The sequence below is a fragment of the Gekko japonicus genome, unplaced genomic scaffold (assembly GCF_001447785.1).
Source record: "Gekko japonicus isolate JY-2015 unplaced genomic scaffold, Gekko_japonicus_V1.1 scaffold435, whole genome shotgun sequence".
Classification (NCBI taxonomy): domain Eukaryota; kingdom Metazoa; phylum Chordata; class Lepidosauria; order Squamata; family Gekkonidae; genus Gekko; species Gekko japonicus.
The window spans coordinates 158,590-169,932 of NW_015161417.1; the positions used below are offsets into that span (position 1 = coordinate 158,590).

General features: G+C 48.2%; 1 protein-coding gene across 1 annotated transcript in view; it reads left to right on the plus strand.

Annotated features, from left to right (window-relative positions):
• Positions 1 to 11,343, plus strand: part of CTRC (chymotrypsin C) — a 17,494-nt gene that overhangs the window by 5,700 nt on the left and 451 nt on the right. The window contains exons 3-8 of the mRNA XM_015427848.1: positions 2,631 to 2,719; positions 3,549 to 3,646; positions 3,797 to 3,919; positions 6,890 to 7,026; positions 9,894 to 10,039; positions 11,238 to 11,338. Of these exons, the coding sequence (XP_015283334.1) occupies positions 2,631 to 2,719; positions 3,549 to 3,646; positions 3,797 to 3,919; positions 6,890 to 7,026; positions 9,894 to 10,039; positions 11,238 to 11,338 (694 nt within the window). The remainder of the gene's footprint in view (positions 1 to 2,630; positions 2,720 to 3,548; positions 3,647 to 3,796; positions 3,920 to 6,889; positions 7,027 to 9,893; positions 10,040 to 11,237; positions 11,339 to 11,343) is intronic.

Here is an 11,343-nt window from a genome sequence, read left to right on the forward strand (position 1 = left end):
CACTTTTTAAAAAATGTAGCACTATGATCTGTTGATTTGAAAACACAGCTTTCCTTTGCTCTCCCCCTCCCCTTCTTTCCCAGTTAAGTACTGGTGGTGGGAAGGTGCTGGGAATGACCAGCTGGTTACATCCATGCACCATGATAGGACTGTGAAATTAAAGTCTGTTTCACTTCCCAACAGCGAGAGCATCTGTTAATAAACACCTTTGGTCCCAGGGGCTGCTGCCAAATTTCGTAGGGGAAGTCTGGGGTGCTGCTGGGGTCATGCGTTTTCTAACATTAGTTTCAAACGGTGGTTCTAGCCAAGATGGGAAAGGGCTGGGAAACGGCATCTGTGCCCTGCCTGTCCTGGATTCAGAAGCAGCCGCTGCGGTTGCCCACCTTCTAACTATTCAGTGCTCCTGTGCTTGCAGCAATCACTTGATTTGCAGGCAGTAATGCATGCTCGGAGAAGCGTGACAGAGTGTTGGACTGGATGGGCCCTTTGGCCTGATCCAACACTGGCGTCTCTTATGTTCTTATGTAAGTTTCCCCCGCTGATTTCTGCGGGGGGAAACTGCCATTTAAAGGCAGACGAACATTGCTAGACCTCATTAGTCTTGCTTATCAGTTGGAGGCTGTGATCTGGCCTTCAGACAAGAGAAGAAGAGTTTGGATTTATACCCTGCACTTCGTTACCCGAAGGAGTCTCAGAGCGGCTTACAATCTCCTTCCCCTTCCCCTCCCCACAACCGACACCCTGTGAGGTAGGTGGGGCCGAGAGAGCTCTTTCGAGGACTGCTCTTGAGAGAACAGCTCTGAGAGAACTTGTAACTGACCCAAGGACACACCAGCCACTGTATGTGGAGGAGTGGGGAATCAAACCCGGTTCTCCCAGATTTGAGTCCGTGCTCCTAACCACTACACCAAACTGGCGGCAATACTGTGAAAGGTAGTTCTCCCCCCACAAAAAAGTGCGTGGAGGGGGAGGGTTACACAACAATCACTCTCACGTAGGAATGACTAAAGTCATTTTATGAGCAACATTCTGGATGGTGCTGGGTAACCAGCAGACTCTGGATTCAGAGCGAACGGTGGATTCACCCATTTCCATCTGACTCATTGCCGCTTTAACCATCTGAACAGATTTTCCTTCTGGACTCCCCATGAAGCAGCATCTGTTCTCTCTTCATTCTCGATGGTTGGTCCAACTCCCGGTTTCCCCAGTGCCCACCCACCCTCCCCAGGCGGATGTCACTGGCCGAAACAGACAAAACACCTTGCAGGGTGTCCCAGGCTCAAAGGAGCAAACTGTTGACCAAGTATTGTATCGAGGCACAAGGATGACTTTGGCCACCCAATGAGAAGGGAGCACTCCCTGGAGAAGACCCTGGTGCTGGGAAAGATTGAAGGTCAAAGAAGAAGGGGACGGCAAAGGATGAGATGGTTAGACAGTGTCATCGATGCAACGGACATGAAATTGAGCAAGCTTCAGAGGACGGCGGAAGACAGGAGGGCCTGGCGTGATGTGGTCCATGGCGTCGCGAACAGTCGGACTCGACTATGCGACTGAACAACGACAACAAGGATGACACTGAGGCGGTTCACTCAAAAGCAGAGAGACCACAGTGAGAAAGTTCGGCAGCCAGAGTGTGAAATATGGTCACGGCCACCAAGATTGGCACTCCTCCTTTCTCAGAGATTCCAAATATTCCCTATTTATCGAGTGATAATTTAGCAAGGTCAGATTACGGTCCTTTATCTTACCTTTTGTTGACTTTCTGCTCTTGGCTTTGAATCTAGCCTGGTTTCCCCCTATAAATACGCAGACTTTTCCCTGGCTCTGCCTACATAAGAATCAGTCACCATGTTCAAACTTCTCTTTTTTGCCTTATTCCTGGCATGTGGTAAGTACTTTGTGGGGAGGGCTGCGCTCAGATTGGGGGTGCTGGAGGGTTCCCATATGCAACATGTAGCTCATTGTCTGCTGAGTATAAATTTAATCCCATCCGCTCCCCAGGAGTATACAAAACTCCATTTCTTTGCTCTATTAATACACTGAATTCCAAGGACAGCTAAACTGATCTACTTCCTTATATCAAATGTGACCAGTGGTCCATCTAGCTCAGCACGGCCTATTAGAAGTGTTACCGACTCTCCAAAGGTAGAAAAAGGCATAAATCCCCTTTGCCCCTATCTGAGGGCTCAAACAATTGCAAGAAGATCATATTCGGGCCATAAAATGCAAATTGCATTGTGCTGCCTCAATTTGCCTCAGGACCATTCCGGAAGAGGAAGAGAGCATTTAACTCTTCAGCCTCCAGTTGGTTTAGCTGATTGAAATGAACTAGCATCTTAAAAGTGAAACCAACCAAATCCAATACAATTTCCATGAAAAAGGATGCATTTTTGCAGCAATTTGTGTATAAACAGCATTAAAATGATGTTAAAATACTGTGGAATGGGGGAAAAACCAGTTGGGGAGGCTATCAATAGAAATGGAAACAATGACTACATGAAAAAGGAAATAAACAAGAATGGTCAGATTTGTACATCTTTAGTTAATGTTCTGTCCAACCTGTTGTATCTACGTTGTTCATCCCCTCTTACTTTCTCTCCCCACCCCTGCCCGTTTCTTTTTCTACCCAGCCCATGGCTGTGGCAAGCCTGCATATTTGCCAAATACCTCTCGGGTAGTTGGAGGTGTGGATGCTAGACCCCACAGTTGGCCATGGCAGGTAAGATGGCTTCCCTGCTCATCCACACTGCCTTGCTTTTGTTTCATTTGCGGGTGAGAACAAAAGACCCATTTTCATGGTTGGTATTGTTGGCCTGCGGAACGTTCGGCCACCAGAAGAACTAAAAGCCGTTAAGGGTACCAGTAGGCTTGTCAACCTCCAGGTGGTTAAACACAAAAAACACTGTGTTGAAATAATAAAACACAATATTTACATGTACTGATAGCTAAATATATTTGCTTTTTATACACAACATCAACTCTAGTGTATTGTAAACACTTTCAAACTGCAACATCACATTTCAAACACTTTTAAGCTAAGTGATATAACATGAAGAGTCCAACTGTCTTCTTCCTGATGGAGGATAAATACCAATGTACAGTTATTTGTCCCGAACAATGCAGCAGCCTATTGTACATTTCCCAAGTGATGATCCATCAAGTAGAGCTAGCAGGCAGCTTGTGTTTCTCACTGTGATGATTCAGCTTAGCCAGCAAGCCTAGTAGATTAGGCGTAATCTTCGTGGGGGTGGCGGGGCGTCAGCCCCCGCCGAAATTTTCAGGAAGGTGCTCAGCCTCCCCCCGGAGCCAACCTTGCTCCTAGCAAAGCAATGCCTCTGGCCCCCCCAGCCCCCCCCCCCCAGGAAATTGGAAAGTCTACACCCTTCAGCTAGCAAGCAGGTGGTGGCTGGAGATCTCACACTATCACAACTGATCGGCAGGCAACAGAGTTTCCCTGGAGAAAATGGCCACTTTGGAAGGTGGATTCTATGGCATTATACCCCACCAAAGTCCTTTCCAATGGAGCGAACCCCCTTTTGTCTTTTCAGGTCTCCCTCCAGTACAACAAGAACGGTGCCTGGGCCCACACTTGCGGCGGGACCCTGATTGGATCCAACTGGGTCTTGACGGCTGCCCACTGCATCAGGTAAATAGCCTTGCATTACACTGAACTGCAGCAGAGCAAACCTTGGAAGATCACTGCAGCCGGACCTGAACCGGGGCCTGCGCTGAAAAGCTTCGGAGGCACCCGCCAGAGTTCTGTCTCAGAATCGATTTCTTCTCTGTGATTCTTCAGCTCCAGTCGGACCTATCGTGTTCTCCTGGGCAAACAGAACCTCAAAGAAGAAGAACGCGGTTCCGTGGCCGTAGCGGTGGAGAAACTGATCGTGCATGAGAAATGGAACTCCTTCCTGATTGTGTGAGCGAGCTTTTAATTTTTCTTCCCCTTCTCCCTGCTGCCTAGATTGTTTTTGCCTCACCCAGAGCGGCAGCGTCCATGGGGGAGGAGTCGGTTGTGTCGTTTTCTCTCTCTCTCTCTCTCTCTCTCTAGCTCTGGGGTGCCAACTGGCAAGCTGAATTAGTCACCCTCCAAACACTGTTCAACCTCGCTGTGGTTAAACTGTAGTTATGTAATTGACCTCTCCCCCCACCCCCCTGGCCGCCCTGATCTGAATGGTTCAGGCTGTCCTGATCTCGCCAGACCTCAGAAGCTAAGCAGGGTTGGCACTTGTTAGTACTTGAATGGGAGACCAGCAAGGAAGCCTAGGGTTGCTATAGAGAGGTAAAGGTAAAGGTTCCCTTGCTCGAAAGCCAGTCGAATCCGACTCTAGGGTTGCGGTGCTCATCTCCGTTTCAAAGCCGAAGAGCCAGCGCTGTCCAAAGACATTTCCGTGGTCATGTGGCCGGCATGACTAAACACCAAGGCACACAGAACGCTGTTACCTTCCCACCGAAGTGGTACCTATTTATCTACTTGCAATTTCTTGCTTTCGAATGGCTAGGCTGGCAGGAGCTTGAACTAGAGATGGGAGCTCACTCCATCATGGAGAGATAGGCAATGGCAAACAACCTCCATTAGTCTCTTGCCCTGAAAAAACATAAGAACATAAGAACATAAGAGACGCCAATGTTGGATCAGGCCAAAGGCCCATCCAGTCCGACACTCTGTGTCACACAGTGGCCAGAAATACCAGTGCCATCAGGAGGTCCACCAGGCAATACGAAGCCCCCCCCCGTTTACCCCCCCCCCCCCCAAGCACCAAGAAGACAAAGCATCACTTGCCCCAGAGCCCCTATCTATACCTTGTGGCTAATAAAACCCTCTGGGGTCACCATAAGTCGGCTGTGACTTGACGGCATGTTCCACCACCACCTGCAATGTTTATGAATCCTTTCAAACAGAAAGATCCATGATGACAACAGTAAGCAGAGCCCTAAAGAACACTGGGACCAGATAGATCAAGATGGGTAGACGTGTTAGACTGCCTGTAACAGTAGAAAAGAGCAAGAGTCCAGTAACTCCTTAAAGAATAACAACATTTGCAGCAGGGCAGGAGCTTTCTTGAGTCACTGCTCACTTCTTCAGATATATCTTGTTAGTCTTTAAGGTGCTACTGGGCTCTTGCTCTTTTCTACTGGGACCAGATAATTTGGGCAACAGTGACCCATAAAACCCTTTCTTAGCTTTGTCTGGTCCCTATAAGGTTCCCATGAGGACAAGATGAAGCTACTGCCCCTGTAGCCTTGCTGTGTGAGACTCTGGGGATTCTGTTGCTTGGTCAATGGCGCAGGAAGCAGGTATCTAGGAACAGATTGTTGGGAAGATAGGAACGTAAACTCTCAAACAGGTGTCAGAGATTCAGCTCTGGTTTAAAATGCTCTCTGCACATGCTCTGAGGCAGGGCCAGATGAAGACATGCCAGGACCTAGCCTGTGTCAAACTTAAGAGGCTCCTGTTTTTCTACAGACCATACTTTTTGGGTGCTGAAATCCTGGAATCCGAATATTGCGCTCGAAAAATAATTCCGCAAATGAAAACACACACACCGAAATTCCAGCATGCCAAAAAGCATGCCGTGTAGAAAAACCAGAACCTGAAATTAAACTGAAACTTTTTGGAGAGTTATCTCCTGGGTGAAAAGGTAGTCCTGGGGTAGGCACAGTCCATGCTTAAGTCCAAGGATCTCTCTCCCTGGTTTCAACCCCCCCACACCCACACACCTTCTGCCTCGTCTTTAAGGTGCTACTGGGCTCTTGAAGCTCTTTTCTATTGGGACCAGATAATTTGGGCAACAACAGTGACCCATAACACCCTTTCTTAGCTTTGCCTGGTCCCTATAAGGTTCCCATGAGGGCAAGGTGAAGCTACTGCCCCTGTAGCCTTGGTGTGTGAGACTCTGAGGATTCTGGTGCTTGGTCAGTGGCGCAGGAAGCAGGTATCTAGGAACAGATTGTTGGGAAGATGGGAGCAGGTAGCACGAACCAGACAGTTCTGAGGATAATCTCCTGCCCCAAGGAAAGATGCACCCAGACTGAGCCCAGTTTGGTGCAGTGGTTAGGAGCGTGGACTCTAATCTGGGAGTACCAGGTTTGATTCCCCACTCCTCCACATGCAGCTGCTGGTGTGACCTTGGGTCAGTCACAAGTTCTTTCAGAGCTGTTTTCTCCAGGGCTGTTCTCAAAAGAGCTCTCTCAGCCCCACCTACCTCACAGGGTGACTGTTGTGGGGAGGGAAAGGGAAAGGAGTTTGTAAGCCGCTCTGAGACTCCTTCAGGTAGTGAACAGCGGGATATAAATCCAATCTCTTCTTCTTCTTCTTCTTCTTCTTCTGGTTTCTATATAGCCCGCGCCACTGGCTTAGTGGGACCTTTGTGGCTGTGACTCATGCCTGTCGCATCTCAGTTTGGATTTGAATCTAGGGATGCCAAGGCTATCATCTTTTCCAGAGTCTGAGTCTGCGCCACTGAGCAAGACCATGTCGTTAACTCTCAAACAGGTGTCAGAGAATCAGCTCTGGTTTAAAAAGTGCTCTCTGCACATGCTCTGAGGCAGGGCCAGATGAAGACATGCCAGGACCTAGCCTGTGTCAAACTTAAGAGGCTCCTGTTTTTCTACAGACCATACTTTTTGGGTGCTGAGATCCTGGAATCCGAATATTGCGCTCGAAAAATAATTCCGCAACTGAAAACGCACCCACCGAAATTCCAGCATGCCGAAAAGCATGCCCTGTAGAAAAACCTGAACCTGAAATTAAACTGAAACTTTTTGAAGAGTTATCTTCTGGGTGAAAAGGTCGTCCTGGGGTAGGCATAGTCCATGCTTAAGTCCAAGGATCTCTCTCCCTAGTTTCAACCCCCCACACACACCTTCTGCCACTGTCTTATTTCAGGAACGACATTGCTCTTCTCAAGCTTGCCGAACACGTCGAATTCAGTGACACGATCCAGCCCTCTTGCCTGCCCGACGCAGACACCTTGCTGGCCCAGGATTACCCCTGCTACATCACCGGATGGGGACGCCTATATAGTAGGTTGAAGATTGATTATCTTGCATATAGTGACCAACTGCAAAGGCCAACGCTTCTGCAATCTGGGCAGGGGCCAGGAGGTCAGCGAGGAGGTAGGACACACAGGAAGTAAGCGAATGAGCCCCCCCAGCAGCCACTTCTACATTATTCCACCACCACTCACCCTGCCTCACCCTCAGTTTAACAGGGCCGACAGGGCACATGTAGGACATGCGCCGGGGAATCTCAAATGCGGCACTCTGTGAAAACGATTTGCTGAGGCTTTGCCACGGTTGGGCCGCAAATCAGGACATTCAAGGCAGCTTGCAGGACATAACAAAACAAACCAGCTAAAACCACTTTTAAAAACCCATTAAACCACAACACAGTCAAAACAGCCACCGTTACAAACAGCAGTATGGCTTCGTACTAATCAGAACTATAGCGGTGGAGAAGGGAAGCCACCAAAAACTCAGACGTGCTTTGCCTGTCACCTGAAAGGTAACATAGATGGTGCCGGGCAAATATTCAATGGGAGGGGATTCGGCAGACGGAGCAAAATCACTCAAAAGGCCGTTATACCTCCGACATATGCATGCTCAACTTCTGAAAGGGTACCAGAAGACCCTTTGATGACTATCTCGTGTGAGGAGAGAGAACATAAGAACATAAGAGACGCCAATGTTGGATCAGGCCAAAGGCCCATCCAGCCCAACACTCTATCACACAGTGGCCAGAAATACCAGTGCCATCAGGAGGTCCACCACTGGGGCCAGGACATTAGAAGCCCTCCCACTGTTGACCTCCCCCAGCACCAAGAAGACAGAGGGAGACCTGGGAGTTGCAAGGGGGTGCTCAGGCTTGTAGAAGGGATGGGACTAAGTGGTAGAGCATCTGCTTGGCACGCAGGAAGTCCCACGTTCAATTCCCACCATCTGCAGTTAAAAGGATCAGGCAGGAGGTGATGGGAAGAACCTCTTTCTGAAACCCTGGAGAGCTGCTGCCAGTCAGAGCAGACAAGATTGACTTTGATAAATCAGCGGTCTGGCTCAGTATAAGGCCGCTTCAAGTGTTCATGAGGTTAGGGAGCTGGCTGCTGGGGGCAGTGCCGATGCCAGTAAGATGTAGATTATTGAGGCTCATGGCAAGGAATGTTTTTAGCTGCTAACCACGGGCCTCGCTATTAGTGTTTCTGTTAAACCAGGTGTGCTTTACTTGCATAGGTGTGGTGGCAGCGATCCTGGGTGACAGATTTAAGATGAGTCCCTCCAACGCATTTTGAGTTTGGTGCTCTTCCAGATAACTCTTCTGTGAGCCAGTTTGGTGTAGTGGTTAGGAGTGCAAACTCTAATCTGGGAGAACTGGGTTTGATTCCCCACTTCTCCACTTGCAGCTGCTGGCGTGACCTTCGGTCGGTCATACGTTGCTTCAGAGCTGTCCTCTCAAGGGCAGTTCTCGAAAGAGCTCTCTCAGCTCCACCTACTTCACAGGTGTCTGTTGTGGGCAGGGGAAGGGAAGGAGATTATAAGATGCTGTGAGACTCCGAGTGAAGAACGGGGTATAAATCCAATCTCCTCCTCCTCCTCCTCTTCCTCTTCTTCTATCTGTGGGGTTGGAGCACCAGACTAGAAGTGGAGAGAGGTGGGATCAAATCCCCACTGTTACCGAAACTCCTCTTAGGATGGTTCCGAGAGCCCAACTCTGTCTTATGTACGGCAGTGGGCGTGGCATGAGTAATTTACCCATGTATACAGAGGGCGGATTGGCAACGAACGCTCCTATCTCCCAGGAAGTGAGACAACACGCTAGGTTTAATGAATAAATGTTGTCTTTTACTAAGCAGTTTCCAAGCATACAAAAACAGATACACTCGCAGATTTGCACAAGATTCCTTTAGTTACAATAGTAAATAGAAAGCAATTAGCATGAAAAGTAATAAACTCAACAGACAGTGGGATAACACAGAAGGATATCACTTATACTTATCTGAGATCCAAGTTGAGAAGAAATCTCCTCAGTAGAAAGAATGGGGCAGCTCAAGTATCAGCTGGTGGATTCTAAAGCACACGGAATGGTCCTGCCATACACGTGCGGGTCCTCTGGTTGCGACTCCAGAGAACGCAGTAAGAATCACCTTCAGCACTTAAGTTGCAAGGTGAGGGAAAGATGGGTTAACCAGAGAAACAAAGGCTGTGTTTCTCTTTTTAAGACCTAGGTTTTGGGCTTGGCTTAAGGCCAATAAACCCCTAGAAAACCGTCCCCTTTACTATGCTATAGGTTAAGGGTTGTGACGTCCTAGCTAAGGGGAAGGGGGCAATATTCAAATGCTCTACCCTAACTTCAAAGAGGAGCCATGTGGCCAGGTGTCAAAGTTCTGTTCCCTTGGTAACCTTTGACTTGCAGAGATGTGCCTGGTCCAGGAGGGCAATAAAGGATGTGTTCTTTGTGATGCACAAACCAGAAGCTGAGCATTAATGGCGACGGTCTCCTCTGTCCTGAGGCACGCTGGGAAGGTGCAGGGAAGCACGTGTTCATTTAGCATAGCAACCCAAGCCTTGCTCATCCAGAGGCAGGCATGAGGTGCAGAGCACGCTATTAACAACACAGCAATCCCCTTATCCCACATGCAGAAATGTAAAGACATTTTACAGACAGTACAGCATCATCATAGCTCAGATAAAACATTTAGAAGCACACATGGTAACACCACTCAGCCGCAAAGCTTACTATATGACCTTGGGCCAGCAGGTTTAATCTACCTTGCAGGGGGGTTGTGAGGATAAAATTGAGGAGCCAGGTTCGCCTCCCTGAGCTCCTTTAGGTAATTGACGGGTTCTTTGAATGCTTCTGGGAATTAGCCCTGATTGCAGCTCATTCTGTTTTGCAGCTAACGGTCCCATCTCCGACGACCTTCAACAGGCTCTGCTGCCCATAGTAGATCACCAGACTTGCTCCCAGCGTGGCTGGTGGGGTTCCACGGTCCGGACCACAATGGTGTGTGCAGGAGGAGATGGTGTCACTTCAGGGTGCAATGTAAGTTTCCCCTTCTCTTTGCCTGGAGCATTTACCTTCATAAGGATTGTATGTGCTCATATTTGATCACTGTGAAAATCTGAGCAGAACAGTTAAGAGACTGGGCTAGGAAGCCCTGAGTTTGAGTCTCACCTTAGCCAAAGGGAGTCTTGGGAAGCCCCTTAACCGTATAACAGGGATGATAACAGCACTGGCTTACTTTGCAGAGTGGTAGTTAAGAGGATTGAAGTAACAGAGGTGGAGCACTATGGTGCTGGGGAAGTATAATACGTAGAATGTTGAGGCTTGGATGAGCAAAATCTGGGTTCAGATCTCAGCCATAAAGTTCTGGGTGCAGGGGTGACTTTGGGTCAGTCACTGTCTCTCAAGACGAAACAGACAAGATGAAGATCATGCACCTTGGTCTGTCCCTAAAATGGAAATTGCAGGCTTGTACAGCCTCCATGTGCCTTGGGGTCATGCAGGGACAGCAGTGGGGGTTTAACCCTTCATTCTCCACTCATGCTGAATTAGGATTCATCAAGAGAGTCAAGACTGTCCTTCTCCCAGGTCTGAACAAGGACTTGGATTTCCCTCATAAACAATGGAGTCTGATCGTTCAGCCTGACCTACCCTTTAGAAATGTGAATTAGTTCTGTTTATTACATCTCACACTGCACCTTCCTTGATGAGACCTGAGTTTATGTTAAGCCTGCCCATCCATCAACATTTGGGAATGGTCTTCTGTTATGAATGGACTGATTTCTCTTTGGTTATTGTTTCTATCTGACCTCTCTTCATAGTGTCTTCCCACTTCTTCCTTTCTGTAGCCTTTAAGGTATAAATATATGTCCTCTGGATACGTACTCTGTGTCATCTGATGAAGTGAACTCTGTTTTACATGCTGGAATAAATTTAAGGTGCCACTGGATTTCAGCTTCACCTCCACTCAACTTCATTATTTGAAGCCAGCTCTTAGCTCTGTTGTTAGCCTTTTAAAGTTTAATGTTCTCCTTTTAAAAGGTTAACAGCAGAGCAGATACTCCCAATGTGTTCTATTCTATGGCCATCTCTCTGGGCACCAATCCCTCAAAGTCTTGATCCTGTTAATGGCCTATTTGCTTGCATCTCTGGGCTTTTGATTGTGATAAGGAAATCAAGCAAACTCTCTCCGTGTTCCCATTTTAACTTTTTAAAAATGTTGTTTCTCTCGTATCAGGGGGATTCTGGTGGTCCCTTGAACTGCCAAAATGACAACACTTGGGCAGTTCACGGTATTGTGAGCTTTGGATCTGGGCTGGGCTGCAACACTGCTAAGAAGCCAA